Here is an 18,846-nt window from a genome sequence, read left to right on the forward strand (position 1 = left end):
AAAAAAAAAAAAAAACAAAACACTGGCTGAGCGTGGTGCTGACAAGTCTCTGCTGAGTGTGTGCTGTTCCTCCTCCCTGAAACGCTTGTCTCTCTCTCTCTCTCTCTCTACATTTGACAAATGCCTATGCGCCCTTCAAGCCCCAGCTCCAAGGGTGCCTCACCTTGGAGCCCCAATCCCCCAGGCATTGAGACACTCCCTCCCAGTCCCCTGTGCTCCAGGAGTACCCCCTTTCCTGCAGCCCACCCGCTGAGCTGATACTCTTTCCTCACTAGGACGGAGAAAACAGGTGGTGCTTTTTTTCAGCCTGTACAGTGTTGTAAAAATCAAGAAAAGTTGCCTACAAATCTGGAGTTCAGGCTTCTCTTAAAGAGCACTTTAGAATATGACATAACTGGATTGCATTCCGCTCAGTTTCTCGGCCTCCTCCTCGTCAGTGACCTCATCTTCCCCATCTCACTGGCCCACAGCCCCTGTTTTCCTGGACCAGTAGCTTTCAAGTGTTTCAGAAGTAAGATTGACAATGTGGCCCAGTAAATGGATGCATGTGCAACGCATCTCTCGTGACCTTATATTAAGCTTTGCTCTGTGTGATGCACTCCGAGGTTTTCTATTCCATTCCATCCTATCCCATCCCATCCCACTCTATTTCATTCTATGCTATTCTATTCCATTCCATCCCCCCACTTTTTTTAAAATGCCATTTCTGATCCACTGCATTGATTTCACAAACCACTCATGGGTCAGGACCCCCACATTGAAAAACACTGCCCTATAGGGCCGGCCCGTAGCTCACTCAGGAGAGTGTGGTGCTGATAACACCAAGTCAAGGGTTTGGATCCCTATATATAGGGACGGCTGGTTTGCTCACTGATTGAGCGTAGTTCTGACAACACCAAGCCAAGGGTTGAGATCCCCTTACCGGTCATCTTTAAGAAAAAAAAAGAAAGAAAAACACTGCCCTAGCCCCTGTCATCATCTGTCACTGCCCCCCTCCATAATCCAGGTAATAGACCTGCCACTCTCTGCCAACACGTCTTATCTTTTTACATCCCTCCCTCAGGAATTCCAGACACCAACGACTCCTAGGGCCTGTAATCCTCGGGTCCTCGCCCCTTTCACTCTCTCCCCTGTACTTACTGCCCTTCTTCCATGCCTGGGGTCCCTGGTCCACCGGACCACTCATCCCTTGCATGCACTCAGCCTCTTCTCAGCACATGTGTGGCCAACCCCAACCCCATTCTCAACAACAGTGGCTATAGTGACCCTTTGGAAACCTAAGTCAGAACCTGTCATTCAGAGCCTGCCAGTGGCTCCCCTGTCACACAGGCAAAAACTCAAGTCCGTGTGATGGTCTGCAGGGCCTCTGTGATGTAGCTGCTCCTCCCATTCCACTCTGCCCTCAGCCTCCGCCCTCCACCCCTCGGTCCTGTCACTCAGCACGCAGCCTCTCTGCTGCGCCTAGAACATACCATTCGAGATGCTCCCTCTGCCTGGAAGGCTCCTCCTAGGAGAGTACAGCTTTCTCCTTTGTCTTATTAGAGAGACCGTCTTTAAACAACCTGAACAAACATCCCACCAGTCACTCCCTCTGCCTCTCGCAAGCCTTTGGTTCTCCACAGCGACAGTGGCCATCTAATGTGCTGTGTCGTTACCTGTTATTTGTTTTTTGCCCATTGCTTTCCATTAACATGCAAGACCCATGAGGGTCGGCTCTGTTATTTTGTTCATGAGGATGCTCACAGTTAATCATTGTTGAGGATGAGTGATAGGCTCATTGGGGGTCTTTATACTGGTATCCATACTCTTGCATATATTTGAAATTTTCCACAATAAAAAGCTATTTTCAAAGGTGTATTGAAGGAATGAACAAATGAACGAATCCACGGCATTTCTTTTTGAACTAACCTTCCCTGTGTCTTGTGGAGCTGGCTGCAACATCACTGAACAGGGCAAGTAGTCAGGAAACTGGAAAGAAACAAATAAAAATCACTTCTTTCAGAGGGGGTTATTCCACAGGTAATACATAATCATCATACAAAAACTGAAAAGTGAAAATGATAAGCAAGAAAAAAGAAAAAACATATTCACCTATACTCCTGATACCCAGATTCATGTTGTTAAAATAACATTCCAGGGCCGGCCTGGTGGTGCACTCGGTAGAGTGCGGCGCTTGGGAGCGCGGCGGCACTCCCGCCCAGGGTTCGGATCCCATATAGAGACCGGTCCGCTCACTGGTTGAGCGCGGTGCGGTCGCGACACCGAGGGTTGCGATCCCGTTACCGGTCACGAAAAAAGACAAAAAGGAAAAAAAAAAAAATAACATTCCAAAAATTTCCTATGTGCACACTTACAAGCAAATAGGTATGTATATGTGTGTATCTGTTTTACAGAAATGGGACCAGATGATAAACATGTCCTGTAGTCTGGTTGACTCCTTTCATTAATCTTAACCCTGTTCAGAAAGCATTACAACCATTTTTCCAAGTCATGGAATGTAGTTCTGCACCATCATTTTTAGGGCCTGTGTAACACACAATGGATAGCCAATCCCCACTTCTGGCTACTTAAATGGTCTTTATTATTTTTCCACTATAAACAACACTGCAGTAAATATCCTTCTTCATACACTTTAGCACAGTTTTAGCCAGTTAATTCCACAGGCTACATTGCTAGAAAGAAAATTGTCAGGTCGGTCACATTGTCATTGTCAACCCCCATCCCCTTTTTTTTTGGCAGCTGGCCAGTGTGGGGATCCAAACTCAAAATCACATTTTTTGAGGTTTTTAATACATGTTGAAATGTTGTCATCAAAAGGCTATGTCACTTCAAACTCTCAGCACAGGTGCATGGGAGCATCCAGAACCATGTAACTACCCTATGACTCAACTACCCCACTACTGGGCATATACCCAAAGAAAATGAAATCAACATATCAAAAAGACACCTGCACCCCCATGTTCATCACAACACTATTCACAATAGCCAAGAGATGGAATCCACCTAAATGCCAATCAATGGACGAATGGATTTAAAAAGTGTGGTATATATACACAATGGAATACCATTCGGCTATAAAAAGAAATGATATCCTATCATTTGCAGCAACATAGATGGAACCAGAAACCATCATATTAAGTGAAATAAGTCAGGCACAGAAAAACAAATACCACATGATCTCACTCATATGTGGAATTAAAAGAAAAGAATGGTTCTCATAGAAGTAGAGAGTAGAATACTGGTTACCAGAGGCTGGCAGGCGAGGGGTGGGAGGAGAAGGGGTGGACTAATGGGTACCAAGCTGTGCCATCTACCCAATGTGAATCATTGTGCAGCACATGCGTGCATTGAAATAACACATTGTACCCTGTAAATGTGTACACGTAAACGTTAAAATAAAAATAAATAAACAAATACAAAATGATCTCTAAAAAAAAGTGATTTTGTGAAAAAAAAATTGTGGTAAAATAGGTCAAGGGTTCAGATCCCCTTACTGGCCAGCTGCCAAAAAAAAAAAAAAAAAAAAAGAAAAGAAAAGAAAAATTGTGGTAAAATAGAATAACATAACAGTTACCATATCAACCATTTTAAACATCCAGGTCATTGGCACTATGTACATTCACACGGTTCTGCAACAATCACCAGCATCCATCTCCAGAACTTTTCATCATCCCAAACTGAAGCTCCATACCCATCAAACCCGAACTCCCCACTAGAGCCCCTGGGAACCTCTATTCTACTTCTTTTTCTTTTTGGTGGCATTTTTTTTTTTTTTTAGCAGCTGGCGGGTGAGATCTGACTTCTGACCTTGGTGTTTTCAACGCCATGCTCTTACCAGCTGAGCTAACCTGCCAGCCTATTCTACTTCTGTTTGCATGAATCTGGCTATGCCAGGGACCTAATATAAGTGGAATCACACAATATGCGGCCTTTTGTGACTTGCTTCTTTCACTTAGCATAATGTTTTTAAGGTTCATCCATGTTGCAGCATGTGTCAGATTTTTTTTTCCTTTTTAAGGCTGAACCATATAACCTTAGAAGTATTTGATCCTAAGACAAGTAAACATGCTAATAAAGAGGGTGGCAGTAGCTTCCTCACACCCAAGACTTCAGAGAGCTTGAGCGTTGCCCCTGCTGGTGGTCTGGTGTCACCAGGCAAGACATGGGCCTCAAGAGAGGTGAAGGGATATAGCTAGCATGATCCACCAAGCTGTGGACAAAGCTAAAGAGGACATTTTGCTTCACTGAGATCCCTTGTCCCGTAGGGAACTCTTTCCTGCTTAGAACTCCCTGGGGCCAACCAAGGGGCGCTTCTGTGAGCTTTCTTTATATAGCTGAGCAAGCTCATGTAATTAGGTGGTCGTTAAACGGTAGGTTGAAATGGTGCCTTCAAAGGCTGAGAGGCTATTTTCAGGGGCTTAAAAAAAAAGGCAATCACAGACCATGCAATCTAGAATTTCTTCCAAGGGTGCAATTTACAGGCCCACAAACGTGGAGTCCTTCCTCTGTCCCCTTTCCTTTGTCCTGTTCACATTCTAGGGTGCTATGGTTGAAGGAAGCAGGGCAGGGGGAGCAGGTGGCGGGGAGGAGTCGCCCACCGTGAGCAGAAAGGGGTACGTGTTGCCCCCCAGCTTCTTCAGCAGGCTCTCCTGCAGTTTTGTGGGTGCGCTCACGGCCCCCACGGGAGGGTACACCTGGACCCGAGAGAAGTACAGGTCCCTGCGGAAAGTCAGGCCGATCACGTCGATGTCCTCCTGGCCGTAGCGGAAGGCACAGGTCAGAGAGACGTACACTAGGAAGAAAATGAAGACAGGGTCAGACTTGGCACACCTGACCTGCCTGCCTCAGCCCGGCACCCATGGCCACTGGGCCAAGTGGACAGAGGGGTGACCGCGGTACACCATGGACCACTGGTTTCCAAACTTTACTGTCTGGAGGGGATGAGATTTGAGAAAACCATACTACGTGGCTGGCCCCCCACATGTTTGGAGAATCGGCACCTTCCTGAGGGTTAGTGTTAATTACTCTAAAGTGGTATATTGGAGGATTGGGAGGCTTCTTCCTCCTGACCACATTATCTTGCCAAGATGGTAGAAGTCTGTGGACAGGGAGCACGAGCTGGCTGCTCGCGCCCTGCAGGGCAGAGCCTCTGGGTGGAGTTAAGGGCAAAGGTAGGAAATGGGGAAACGGTGCTGGGAAGCAACACAGATGTGGGGCTGAGGGAGGAGCCGGAAGGTCACAGACCAAGTGGGGAGATGAAGTCACATCCAAGAAGTTAGATCGGTCTTTTCACGTTGCTCTGAGAATGATTAAGCTTTCTCCAAGTCACCACGTTTGAAAATTCCACTTGATTAAACATACATCAATTGTGCCCCCAGTAGATCCAAGGAATTATATGAATGTTCACTGCACGTCTTTTGGAAAAGACACAAAGCACATATTTCTCGAATATAAAGCATATCAGAGACAGCACCTCTAGGTATTTGGTGGCCACTGGTTGAGGATTTCGTCTATGTCAGCCCCACCAGTCACTGCCCCTTGCCACTGCCTCAGGAGAACCACTGGCTGCTCATTCACCCCTCATCCAAGGTTAGGAAGAGGAAGTGCCCAGGGATGCCCTGCTTTACACCTGCCTTCCCCAGGCAGTGGCTTTCCCTGACAGTGGGCGCCCTTCTCTGGCAGAGGGCGTGGGCTTTTGGGGCTTAAACCAGACTTCTCCTGGTGCCAGAGAGGAGCAGGGCACTCAGGAAGGTGGAGCCAACAAAGTGGGGTGGTTTTGGGCCCATTTCTGCCACACTCCCCTTGATACCATATCCCAGTGGGCACATCCAAGGTTAGGAACAATTCCTTGTGGTTGCCGGTAGCAACCACTCAAAAAGGCATATTTAGAATGGAACTGAGTCAGTGACATTATTATAAGAATAACTCAATTCTAATTAATTTACACAACTGTTATTAGTAACAAAGTACAAGGGTGCTGTGATGGTGTGGTTCAGAATCATCAAAGAAAGCATAAAAATAAATACTGAATTTTACCCGCCCCCCACCACACCCAGCCTCCCAGAAGGCATGATTCCCCCCTTTTGGGATAAAACCACTAAGGAGCTCTCCTGCGTGTGCCCCCAGCACAGAACTACATGCCACAGGCCGAGCACACAGCTGATGGACCGACAGACCTGAGCTTTGTCCACCATGTACTTATCTGCCACCCAGACAGTGACTTCTCCGAGTCCAGCATGTGCAAGAGAGCTGCCAGCTGCCTTCCCGTCCCTCTTTGCCCACAACTGCCTCCTCCCCAGAGCCAGCCCAGTGACCAGACCAGTGCTCCACCGAGGACAGGGAGCTCAGCCTCACCTTTCTTTCCCTTCAGAAGCTCAGGATCGACCAATACGACACCATCTAAACCAAAAGAGGGAGAGAACAGTGAGGGAGAGGGAGATCGAAGAAACCGGATGCCTTCTTAAAAACTATGTATTTTAATTGCACGTGTAAGCCATGTTCATTATAGGAAAGTTAGAGAGGGCAGTTAAGCAAAAAGAAAACAAAGTCATCCAAATTCCCACTACCCAAAGACACCCATTGTCAAGATACTGGTGCAGGGGCCGGCCCGAGGCTCACTCAGGAGAGTGCGGTGCTGATAACACCAAGGCCACGGGTTCGGATCCCATATAGGGATGGCTGGTTGGCTCACTTGGGTGAGCGTGGTGCTGACACCACCAAGTCAAGGGTTAAGATCCCTTTACCGGTCATCTTTAAAAAAAAAAAAAAAGATAAAAGATACTGGTGCAGAATTTTTTTCCAGACAAATATACAACTTAATTATATAAATGTTTTTCAGTTTTTTTGTGTTGTTTTTTTGAGCAGCTGGCCAGTATGGGGATCTGAACCCGCGACCTCAATATTATAAGTCTGCGTTCTAACCAACCAATATAGGAATGTTTTCACTTAAAAAATAAAAGATCCTACTGTACATATTGTTCAGTTAGCCGCTTTCCTCACTCAACTACATATTGCCAACATCTATTCATAAGCACACACATGTGTACATGCATGTGCATTTAGATAAAACATGTACTAATCACTTTAATAGCAACATGTTACTCCATTGAATGGATGTACCATAAGTTATTTAATGAACCTCCTACTGTTAGGACACTTAAGTTGTTTCCAATTTTTCCCATTATAATTAACGTTGTGATGAACATCCTTACACATAACTTTTGTGTTTTTTTGGGGGGGTCGCTGGTACGGGGAGCCAAACCCTTGACCTTGGTGTTACAAGGTGGCGCTCTAACCAACTGAGCTAACCAGCCAGCCCCCAGCCGATACAAATTTTTTATTTCTCCATGAGTTTTAAAAAATAAATTATAGAATTGGATTTGGTTTTTGATGACATGCTGCCAAATAATCTTCCAGAAAGGGTTTTGCCAAGGGACATTTTCATCCTCAGTGCCTGAAACTGCCAGTTTTTCTACACTCTTTTTTTTTTTTTTCCTTTTTGTCTTTTTTCGTGACCGGCAACGGATTGCAACCCTCAGTGTCACGCCTGTACCGGACCGGGACCGGCAACGGGATCGCAACCCTCGGTGTTGCGCTCGCACCTCGCTCAGCCAGTGAGCAGCCGGTCTGTATGTGGGATCTGAACCCTCGGTGGGAGCGCCGCTGCACTCCCCAGCGGTGCACTGTAGCAGTGTGCCACCGGGCCGGCCCTTCTACCCTCTTTTTTTTTTTTTTCCTTTTTGCCTTTTTTCGGGACCGGCAACGGGATCGCACCCCTCGGTGTTGCGCTCGCACCTCGCTCAGCCAGTGAGCAGCCGGTCTGTATGTGGGATCTGAACCCTCGGTGGGAGCGCCGCTGCACTCCCCAGCGGTGCACTGTAGCAGTGTGCCACCGGGCCGGCCCTTCTACCCTCTTTTTTTTTTTTTTCCTTTTTGCCTTTTTTCGGGACCGGCAACGGGATCGCACCCCTCGGTGTTGCGCTCGCACCTCGCTCAGCCAGTGAGCAGCCGGTCTGTATGTGGGATCTGAACCCTCGGTGGGAGCGCCGCTGCACTCCCAAGCGGTGCACTGTAGCAGTGTGCCACCGGGCCGGCCCTTCTACACTCTTTTTGAAAAAACTTTTTGTATTGAAATAATTATAGATTCACAGAAAGTTGCAAAGATAGTACAGAGAGGTCCCCAGTATCCTTCATTCAGTTTCTTCCCATGGTTACATCTTAAATAATTATAGAACAATATGAAAACTAGGAAGCTGACATGGATACAATGTGTGCATATAGTTCTATGTCATTTTATCACATGGAGATTTGTGTAGCCACCACCACAATCTAGATATGGAACTATCCCATCACCATGAAGAGCTCCCTTGGGCCAACCCCTTTTTTGTCATGCCCACCCCCCGACCCCCACCATCCTTAGCCCCTGGCAAGTACTAATCTGTTTTCCATATATATAATTTCACCATCTTGAGAATGTTATATAAATGGAATCATACAGTATGTGGCCTTTTGAGATTGGCTTTTTCCACTCAGCATAATGCCCTCGAGATCTGTAAGTTGCTGAATGTATCAATAGTTCATTCTTTTTTATTGCTGAGTATGTCCATGGCATGTATGTAAAACCGTCTGCCTAACGCTATCCACCTACTGAGGGACATTTTGGAGCTATTACAGACACGTCTGCTGTAAACACTCATGTACAGGTTTTTGGGCAGACATAAGTTTTCATTTCTCTGGGATAAATGCCCAGGAATGCAACTGTTGGGTTATATGCAAAGTGTATGTTTAGTTGTTTTTTTTTTAAAGAAATTGTCAAACTGTTTTCTAGAGTGGCTGTGCTATTTTACATTCTCACCAGCAATACGTGAGTGATCAGTTTTTCTGCATCCTCATCAGTATTTGGTATTGTCACTATCTTTTATTTCAGCCGTTTTGACAGATATATAATGATATCTCATTGTGGCTTTAATTTGTATTTCTCTACTGGCTAATGATTGAACATTTTTTTCATGTGCTTATTTGTCATCTGTGTATTGTCTTTGATGAAATGTCTCTTCATGTCTTTTGTCAATTTCTCATTGGATTTTGCTTTGTTATTTTTTGGCTTTTTAAAATATTTTTGCTTTTTTCACTGTTGAGTTCTGAGCATTCTTTACATATTCTAGAAATGAGTCCTTTGTCTCGTCACACTCTTTTTTTTTTTTTTTTTTTTTCCCTTTTTTACTGACCAGTAACGGGATCACAACCCTCGGTGTTGCACCCGTACTGGGGACCGGCAACGGGATCGCAACCCTCGGTGTTGCGCTCGCACCGCGCTCAGCCAGTGAGCGGGAACTGGTCTCCACATGGGATCCGAACCCTTGGCGGGAGTGCCACCGCACTCCCAAGCGGCGCACTCTCCAGTGCACCACCAGGCCGGCCCCTTGTCACACTCTTTACTATTGTTTCCAATCAACCAGTGGCACCTCACTGATGTTTTAATTTGCATTTCTTTAATTCGATTATTAGCTAAGCTGATTTTTTTTCTTTTTTTTGTCTTTTGTCTTTTTCCGTGTCCGGCAACAGATCGCAACCCTCAGTGCTGTCCCCGTACCGGACCGGGGACCGGCAACGGGACCGCAACCCTCGGCGTCGCTCCCGCGCCTCGCTCAGCCAGTGAGCGGGAACCGGTCTGTATGTGGGATCCGAACCCTCGGGCGGGAGCGCTGCTGCGCTTCCCAAGCGGCGCACTATCCAGTGTGCCACCGGGCCGGCCCCCGCTAAGCTGATTTTTTAAAAGATTAAACCAGAAGTTGTTTGATGACTTAAAGGAAACCCAGCATTAAAATTTTACTCCAAACTCAACTTACCCACAGGCTCTACTTGGTTGATATGGTCTATATAGTCTCTCTTCCCCAGGTAGATGGTCACCTGCAGGAAGAACGGGTATAGATTTTACATGGCCAAAGAGCACTAAGCTAAGGCATTCATGTTAAAACCAACAACCACCAGATCTTTTCATTCATTTTGAAAAGAGGAGCCACTTGGCTCTGTAGCTCTGCAGCTGCTCTACCACTCCCTGCTCTCCCAGCTCGGCTGTGGGCAGAGATGATGGATTTCAGGCAAGGTGCATTCTGTTCTCAGTCTCATATATCTGCTGCAAGAAACTCTACCCACCCCTTTGGATGGTCAGGGGCTCCCTGTTCATTCCTCCTTTCCCCATCCAGCCCAGGTCTGATATCAACCAGGTAAACTTGTTGAGTTAACTGGGTATACTTTACTGGAAAGTTATACCTATGCAAATGAGGCTTCGACCACCCCTTTGCATGTTAAGCCTTTTATTTCTAGCTATGGAATGAAAAGTTTCCTATTCCTGTTAAAAGAATTACTGGACTCAGCAAAGAGGTGGGAGTTCTGGAGGAGTCCCTGAAATCCCATCAGGTGAGCTTCTGCACAGGTAAACCTGAACCTATGCTCTGGGGGGTGTGGGGGAGACAAAGCTGGGTGGGTAGAGGATGACCATCATCTTGGCCCTCATCCTATCTGTTTCCATGCCTCTGGAGGCGAAGTTTTCTTTACCACCCTCCTTTGTGGGAGAGCATGTGGTCAACAGGGTCATTTGCCTCTTGGCCCCAAGCCCCACTGAGAGCTTCCTCTCTTCTACCGTGCTCTCCTGCTGGGCCTGGGCCTCTGTGCCTCTGTTCCTATTGTTTCTGCAGTGGGGAAGGCCCTTCTGCTATATCTCCACCTGGAGAAATCCCGTCCATGCTTCAGGGAACACCTGAGGGTCTCCACCCCTCCTCTGCCTGGCACACTCTGGCCTTTGGTGTCCCAGAAGCACTGGCCTGTGACCCCACGCCAGCACATGCCACATGGTGTTCCAGCTGCTTTTGTAGAAGCCTGTCTCCTCTGCTGCACTTTTTGTTGTTGTTGTTGTTGTTTTTAAAGATGACTGGTAAGGGGATCTTAACCCTTGACTTGGTGTTGTCAGCACCACGCTCTCCCAGTTGAGCTAACCGGCCATCCCTATATAGGGATCCGAGCCCATGGCCTTGGCGTTACCAGCACCACACTCTCCTGAGTGAGCCATGGGCCGGCCCCTCTGCTGCACTTCGCTTGTGTGAGCACTTCAGCCCCATTGGCCATGTGAGGACTCAGCAACTAAGTGCAGTCTAAGAAGCCCTCACCAGATGCCAAATCTACCAGCTCCTTGATCGTGAACTTGTGCCCATGGCCTTGGCGTTACCAGCACCACACTCTCCTGAGTGAGCCATGGGCCGGCCCCTCTGCTGCACTTTGAGCTGCATAAATGAGGCAAATGCTTCTTTCATTCCTCCCACACACAGCTGTGGAGGCACAATCAGCGCTGTTGGGCGCTGGGGATAAAAACCAAACAAGGGGACTGGTGGGTCAGCTCACTTGGTTAGAGCATGGCACTGATAACACCAAGGTCAAGGGTTCGGATCCATTACTGGCCAGCCACCAAAAAACCCAAACCAAACCAAACACAACATTTTGAGGACCGGCAAGTGATCTGGTAATTGTGCCCCTGGGGTAAATGCCAGGGCAGAGGAAGGTAGGCAGGACAGAGGGGAGGGAAGGAGAGAGGGCAGGCTCTTCCTTTCAGAGGAAGTTCTACCTGAGTGGAGATCTGAACCCATGACCTTGGTGTTATAAGGCTGTGCTCTCACCAACCGAGCTAACCAGCCAGCCCCCTGAGCGGAGACCTGAAGGACAGGTAACGTAGCCAGGTGACGGAGAGATGGTGAGGGGATGCTCTCTGTGCAAAAGATCAATGTATGCAAAGCCCAGAGCCAAGAAAATGCTTCTGTAACTGCCAAAGATTTAATCTGCAGGTGAATGGCCACCAAATGGGGATGTAGGCTGGTGTCACAAAGGGTCTCTAGGACCTGACTCTAAAGAATCTAGGGGGGCCGAGCCTGTGGCGTACTCGGTAGAGTGCGGCGCTGGGAGCGCAGGAGTGCTCCCGCCGCGGGTTCGGATCCTATGTAGGGATGACCGGTGCGCTCACAGCGCTCACTGGCTGAGCGCGGTGCAGCCGGTCTAAAAAAAAGGACAAAAAAATAAAAAAATAAAAAATAAAGAATCTAGGAAGATGTTGAAGCATTTTAAGCAGGATGAAGTTAAAGACCTATAGTTAAACAGCAGTGAGAGTGCTTGCTAGGTACCAAACTAAGCACTTTGACTACACTATTTCATTTAATTCTCATAATGAGTCCATGAGATAGAAATTAATCCTAGGGCTGGCCAGTTAGCTCACTTGGTTACAGTGTGGTGCTGATAACACCAAGGGCCACGGTTTGAACCCTGTACCAACCAGCTGCAAAAAAAAAAAGAAAGAAAGAAATTAACCTTTTTTTATAGAGGAGACTTAGATCCTGTTGGCAGCAGAGTGGAGAATGGACTGTAAGGGGAAGCCCGCTAGGCAGCCCACAGTGGCTGGGTGGAGGACGGAAGCGTGGCGGGAGGGACGAAGGTAGGTGGAGGGAGGGAGTGTTTTCTTTTCTTTCAAGCTTCAGATGTTAGGAAAGGAAAGCTAGAAAGGAGATCGGGTCAAGGGGAGTTGGTTGCTGTTGTTTTTAAGATGTATGAGGTGGGTCCTTGTTTTTATCCTTAGGCAAAAGACTGGCAGAGAGGGAGAGGCTGCAGATACAGCCTAGGGAGGGAGGGACCGATGGGCGAGGTCCCGAGGAGGTGGTAGACCAGGAGACCCAGGGAGTCAGGAGCAGTGAACCTCAGAGGAGAGCAGAGGTGCCCCTTCTGCTGCAATTGGAAGGGAAGGGGAAAGACAGGAGCAGGCAGAGAAGTGGGCGGAATGGTGAGAGACTGTAGCCAGCCTGCTGGGGGCCACCGACAGCCACGTGCTCCTTGCTCCTGGATGAAGTCACCAATTGTGTTCAGGGTTCACCATCCTCTAGGAGGTGGTTTGCTAAGAGGAGGCCAGCCCCAGGGGATGGCTCTTCATCATTCTGGCCCAATTGTAACCACCTACTTCCTTTGGTTGGAGATCAGTCTAGGGTGGGCACGTGATCTAGTTTCAACCGATGAGATATGAGAGAAGTCTGCTGGAGAGCTTCTGGGAAAGATTTCTTTCTGGACCCTTAAAAGAGACCCCAGGAAGCTGCAGTCTCTCTTCTGGATGTTGTCAAGTGAGCGTGAGGCACCTGGAGCTGAGGCAGCCGTCTTGCCACCAGCCCGAGGACACAGAAATCACAGACAAGGACAGAGTCCAGAGAATCCCAGAAAAATGGATGCAGAGCCCTGGCACACCAAGCCTGGAGCTGCACGGGGTTGCACTTGAAATGATCCTAATACAGGAGACATTAATTGAGGAATATTTTTTCCCTGTGGCTACCTACATACAAAAACCTCTAAATTTCTTAGTTCGAAGGATGTCTGTTTAGTTGTGAGAGAAAAAAAAATGTGGGAAATCAGCACAAGTGGTTTCTCTCCTCTTCTGCCAGAAGTTGACATAAAGTGGGCTGGAAAGACACAACTTTTGAAAGAGTTTGGAGAGTGAAAGTTTGAGGAGCACCCAACTTGTCACTCCAAAGAATCAGAGTACTTAATGAAAATGATGGACTTCCTCAGCTGCGAGAGCAGGGGGCAGAAAGAGAGTGCATGCGCAAAGCCCGGTTCTCTCGTGTGGCACAGTTAGGACTGGAGAGTTCCTTTTGGGCCCAGTTTAGACTTCAGAAGTCAGAAGAATGATCTAGATCCACCCTGTTTGACAGAACAGCCACAAGTTACTGGTGGCTACTGGACACTTCAAGCATGGCCATTCCAAATTGACACATGCTGTAAGTGTAAATACATACCAGATTTCAACAACTTAACAAAATAATGTAAAGTATATCATCAATAATTTTTATATTGTTTATCTGTTGAAATGATCATTTTTTGGATATATTGGGTTAAAATATAGTATTAAAATGAATTTCACTTGTTTCTTCTTACTTTTTTAATGTGGCTACTAGAAAATTTAAAATTACATGTGTGGCTTGCATTGGATGGTGCTGAGCTGGATTGTTGGGCCCCAAGAAGCCATCAGGAAGAGCAAGGGGACCCCATGCACAGAGGCTGAGGAGTGGACCCTCCATCAGCTCTGCCATGCCAGGAAGTTCATGGGCACATCTAGGCCACCTCACGTGCCCCTGGAGAGTGGTCACAAGGAGCAAACTGGGGCATATTCCCTTATCCAGGGGCCCTAAGGCCCAGCTGAGGTTTGAGAGCCTGGTGGTGGGGCAGGTGCACAGACATAAAAGTGGCACATTGATCCAGCATCTGGTCTTTTTCCAAGCAGGTGACGCAACAGACAAAGGGCCCTGTGAGTCACAGGTATTGACAAAACAGTGTTTCAAATGGTAAGCAGTGGATTCAAAGCCGGCCAGGAGAAGAAGCAAAGTTGGGGGTGAGGGTGTCGGGACTAGAGATTAAGGAGAAAATTGGGGGCCACAGGACTAAAGGTTTCACGAGACTGAAGAGAAGCTGTATTCCTGCAGTTCATTCATTCATTTACATCTCACTGATCGTCTGTCTCAGAGGCAGATGGGAAACAGACACAGAGCTTGCCTGGACTGCACAGGGTTTTCATGTTGATCATGTCCATTCTTGAAAAAGTTCCATTTATCATGTTTTTACAGTAGTTTCCATCGAGCCACTCACTTCTGTACCACTTACCGCTTTGTCCCGTGAGACCTTCTTGAAGATGACATTGTTTGGCGTCGATTTACTGGTCTTCGTGCTGGCTGCCATGTTACCTGTCCCTCTTCCACCCTGGGACACACGTCCGGTGTTGGGGGGCTAGGTCAAGGTCAAACGATCCTAAATATAAAGTGAAGAACATTCTGGGTATAAAATCTACTCATGGGATGCTCTGCATCCATTGGACATTTCCTTCTACCTGCTTCAACATCTGCGTTTGGTTAATTAAAGTTTTGCCTAGTTTGTATTTTACTATGGTGCGCTTTTTTAAAAAAAGTTTTATTTTTCTTGGTAAACCTTAAACACTTCTCAGCAACTCTCACCAGAAGTCTAGCTGGACTGCAGTGAGAAGGTTTTACTTTGACTGACCTTGGGTGTCGTCACACTTAGAAAGGTTGAATATAAGATTCTATCGTGACCATGTTTTATGGCAAATAAAGAGAAGAGGCTACTGAAAACCACGACATACCCACTTCACAAATAGTTTTCAAGAATGTATTAAAATCCCGAAAGTTCTATTGAGCAATAGTTCATAGTAAGCAGAGCTTTCCTTTCCCTGCTATCTCTTTTGCCACTCCCTGGTTCTACAGACAAGTGAGAGGCCATCTCAGCTGTCTGGAATACGATGCTCTGGGTTTCCTAAACAAGCAAAGTCTTATGGAAACCATATAAACAAGGCAAAACCAGGGCACACCATGTGCAAATGCCTGTCCTTGCTTTTCCTCATGCCTGTCCTGGGTTTCTGAGGTGGCTTGGGTTGTGGTGGTCACATACCTTGTGATTTGTCACCAGCCAGGTGGGATGGGCCGGGTGGCAAGGAGAGGGTCTCTATGGCCTCGGATGGTGAGCAGCCAGCCCCTGCTCTGAGCAAGCTGGCACTGCCTGACCCGCAAAGGCACAGGCAAGGACCCCTGGCTGACGTGTGTGGGGAATTTGTAGGGGATCTGGTGAGGATGCTCCGCACCCAGGTCTCAATGTCTAGAGACCAAATCCCATTTAAGGAGCCAAGTGGAAATTGGATTAGTGTTAAGACGGCGAACTTGTAGTTTCAGCAGTTCTAAGCATTGAGCAAGGGGCCCCCCAGTCTCCTTACAGAGGGTCCCGCAGATGCATGAGGCATGGTGGGAGGGACAACGGCTAAATGAAAGCGACTTTTTCTCCTAAACCTCTTTGGGTTCTGGAAATAGACTGATTATCCCTCTACTCCCTGGCATCACCAAGACAGGGGATTTAATTAAACTTGATTAAACTCAGCAGGCAGCTAATGCAACCTTGGGGGTGGGAATGTAAACAAAAAAGGTCAAGGAGAAATGTCAACCTCAAGATGAACCTGGTGTTACGCAAGCAAGCAAGCTAGATCCGTCCCTCTCGTCCACCCCGTGTGCTGCTGATGCCTCCCCCGCCCCGTGTCGCTGGAATCTGTGAAGGTCCATCCTCCCGCAGCGCCTCACCATGACTCGCTTCCCCCGCGGGCCCGGGGAGCCCTGACGGTGGCCCCTGCCTGGAATCTCCCACTGCTCTCAGGAGAGAGGCAACCCCTGCAGCGTGCTTGCTGGAGCCTCTGCCTGCCTCTCCACGCACTCCCCGGGCTCCCTCCCCACTGTCCTTTCTCCCTGGAACCATCGTTTCCTCTCTCCACCTCCTTCACTCTTCTTGGCCCTTTGGACCGTTCCCAGGACTCACTGCCTGGGGGAGCTGTCCCAGCGTCCAGGACTAGGTCAGAAGCACAGCTGCATTTCACTGTTGCCTGGGAGATTATTTTGCGGTCTCTCTTCCCTCACCTGACCCTACGCTCCAGGAGGGCAGGGGCCCATGCCATGGCATTTCCCTCACTGTTGTCCCCACAGTGCCTACATTACCTGCTCCCAAGGAACTGGGGGAGTGTGTGGATGGCATGTCGTGTCCACTAACACACTTACCTGGTGGATGCGACCGGCATCTGAGAATGAGGCAAATATAAGCCGAAAGCCTGTTCTGCCCTTCAGGGTGTTGGCATCTATCAGAACACTGCAATGGCTTCCCATGTAAGTCTGGGCAAGACCTGCAAGGTCCTGCATGATGTGGCTCCTGTTACCTCTGGCCTTATCTCTCACCACTCCCTCCCTCAAACACTTTGCCAGGCTCTTATACTCTAGGCCACCTAATCACCTTGGGGCTGGGTATCAAACAACGAGAGACATCCCCTACACTCCAGAGCCTGCTGAAATCATTCAAGCTGGCCAGTCCGAAGCCTGCTCACCCCTGCCTTACCTGTTCCTTCCCCCAGAAACCACAAGACTCTTGCTCACGTCTTCCCCTCATTCCCTGACAATGCTACTGCTTCCCCATGAAGCCCAGCATGGCAAAGGCCACCATCTCCTCTTGGGAATCATAACAAACTACCTTTAGAATGGCAGTCATCTCTTGATTTATTGACCTCGCCATGCCTGAATAATAGTAAAGCCTACACTTTAAAACACAAAGATTACTCACTGGTGTTAAAACCATTAGGTGAAGAGTTGATGGGGAAATGGCTGTCCCCAGGGCCGCATCACAAGGTGCATCACGGATCCAATGGTCAATCTTAGCATCACATGTGATGTGTCCCTGTGGGTTACCTTGAATCTGCAAGCCTTCAGACATCACTTCTAGTTTATAGGAAATACAGAGAATAGAGGAACAAGCTAAATGACACTACAAGAGAGCTGCCAGAAAAACCCCAAAAGTATCTGGTTTGCATAAGTCAGTGCCATAGAAAAGGGATATATTATATTAAAAGACACTTAAGGGACTCAACATCCAGATGTAATGTGTGGTCCCAGACCAGACTGGATACCCAATTGGATAAACAGGATGCATAGGACATTTGGGGTCCACTGAGAAAATCTGGATACAATAAGATGAAAATTATTGAAACAGGAAGGTAGAAATTGTGACTGAACAAAGAAAGTTGTAGAATGTCGTGTACTATGATCACATTTTGCAAACACACACAGCTATGTGTGTATATGTGTATACACATATTTATTTTACACACAACTAAATATGCATAACAAATATGCATATATACATATACATGCATGTTCATATACCTATGCATAATCTGCAAGGAGTTGCCCTAAGGAGCTAACATTGGAGCTCTTTGTGTGATGGGAATGTTGAGTTTTACATAATTTTTAAAACTTTTTTCTTGTCTATAATTTTCACATTTTCTCCAATGATCATTTACTGCTCTTATAAAAGAAAGGTTAAAATATAAAACTGTTATAAATTTAAAAGAATATCTTGGGCTGGCCCGTGGCTCACTTGGGAGAGTGTGGTGCTGATAACACCAAGGCCAAGGGTTCAGATCCCTATATAGGGATGGCCGGTTAGCTCATTTGGGAGAGCGTGGTGCTGACAGCACCAAGTTAAGGGTTAAGATCCCCTTACCGGTCATTAAAAAAATAAAAATAAAAAATTTAAAAGAATATCTCATTTTCCCCTTACAAATACAAAGAGAAAAAAAAATGACCAGGGCTCTTCTTTTAGTGTCCCCGTCAGAGGGGCTGCCCTGAGGTGTGGCTGCAGGACCCGACCTGGGCCCAGTGTGCAGCTGTGGGTGCACCTGGAACACCCCATTCTCCTGCTGCTTCACTCCACTAGGCCACCACAGGGGTGCAGATTGGCAGATCTTAGTCAGTGACCTGCCAATACCTCAGCAGGTAGGGAAATTTGTGGGTGGACTGGATGACAGGTCTTACTCTTTGGAAACATCATTCCCAACCCCCGATCTGTGATACATTTTTCTCTTCTTAGTGAAGAAATGAGAAAAATAAGGACACGTGAGTTTTTTCTAAGAGCCAAATGTATTTCCTATAAAGAATTGCCCTTTATTCTAGGATTATGAGGTTCTCAATATTTTGGTATTAAAAAATCCTTCTTTTCCCAACGCTTTTTTTTTTTTTTTGGTCCTTTTGAGACTGGCCGCACCGCGCTCAGCCAGTGAGCGCACCAGCCATCCCTATATAGGATCCGAACCCGCGGTGGGAGCGCTGCTGCGCTCCCAGCGCCGCACTCTCCCAAGTGCGCCACGGGCTCGGCCCTTCCCAACCCTTTTTATTGAGATATACTTTACATCCAAAAAACTTCACCCACTTTCAGTGTACAGTTTGATGAGTTTTG

The 18,846-nt window shown here is 47.4% G+C and overlaps 1 protein-coding gene across 1 annotated transcript in view; it reads right to left on the minus strand.

The window, feature by feature from the left end:
- Positions 1–14,754, minus strand: part of SAG (S-antigen; retina and pineal gland (arrestin)) — a 30,964-nt gene extending 16,210 nt beyond the window's left edge. The window contains exons 1-5 of the mRNA XM_008581960.1: positions 14,680–14,754; positions 9,849–9,909; positions 6,355–6,399; positions 4,599–4,792; positions 1,909–1,968 (exon numbers count right to left, since the gene is read on the minus strand). Coding sequence (XP_008580182.1) covers positions 1,909–1,968; positions 4,599–4,792; positions 6,355–6,399; positions 9,849–9,909; positions 14,680–14,754 — 435 coding nt within the window. The remainder of the gene's footprint in view (positions 1–1,908; positions 1,969–4,598; positions 4,793–6,354; positions 6,400–9,848; positions 9,910–14,679) is intronic.
- Positions 14,755–18,846: the final 4,092 nt, after the last annotated feature.

This window comes from Galeopterus variegatus, unplaced genomic scaffold (assembly GCF_000696425.1).
Source record: "Galeopterus variegatus unplaced genomic scaffold, G_variegatus-3.0.2 Scaffold2495, whole genome shotgun sequence".
NCBI classification, from domain to species: Eukaryota; Metazoa; Chordata; class Mammalia; order Dermoptera; family Cynocephalidae; genus Galeopterus; species Galeopterus variegatus.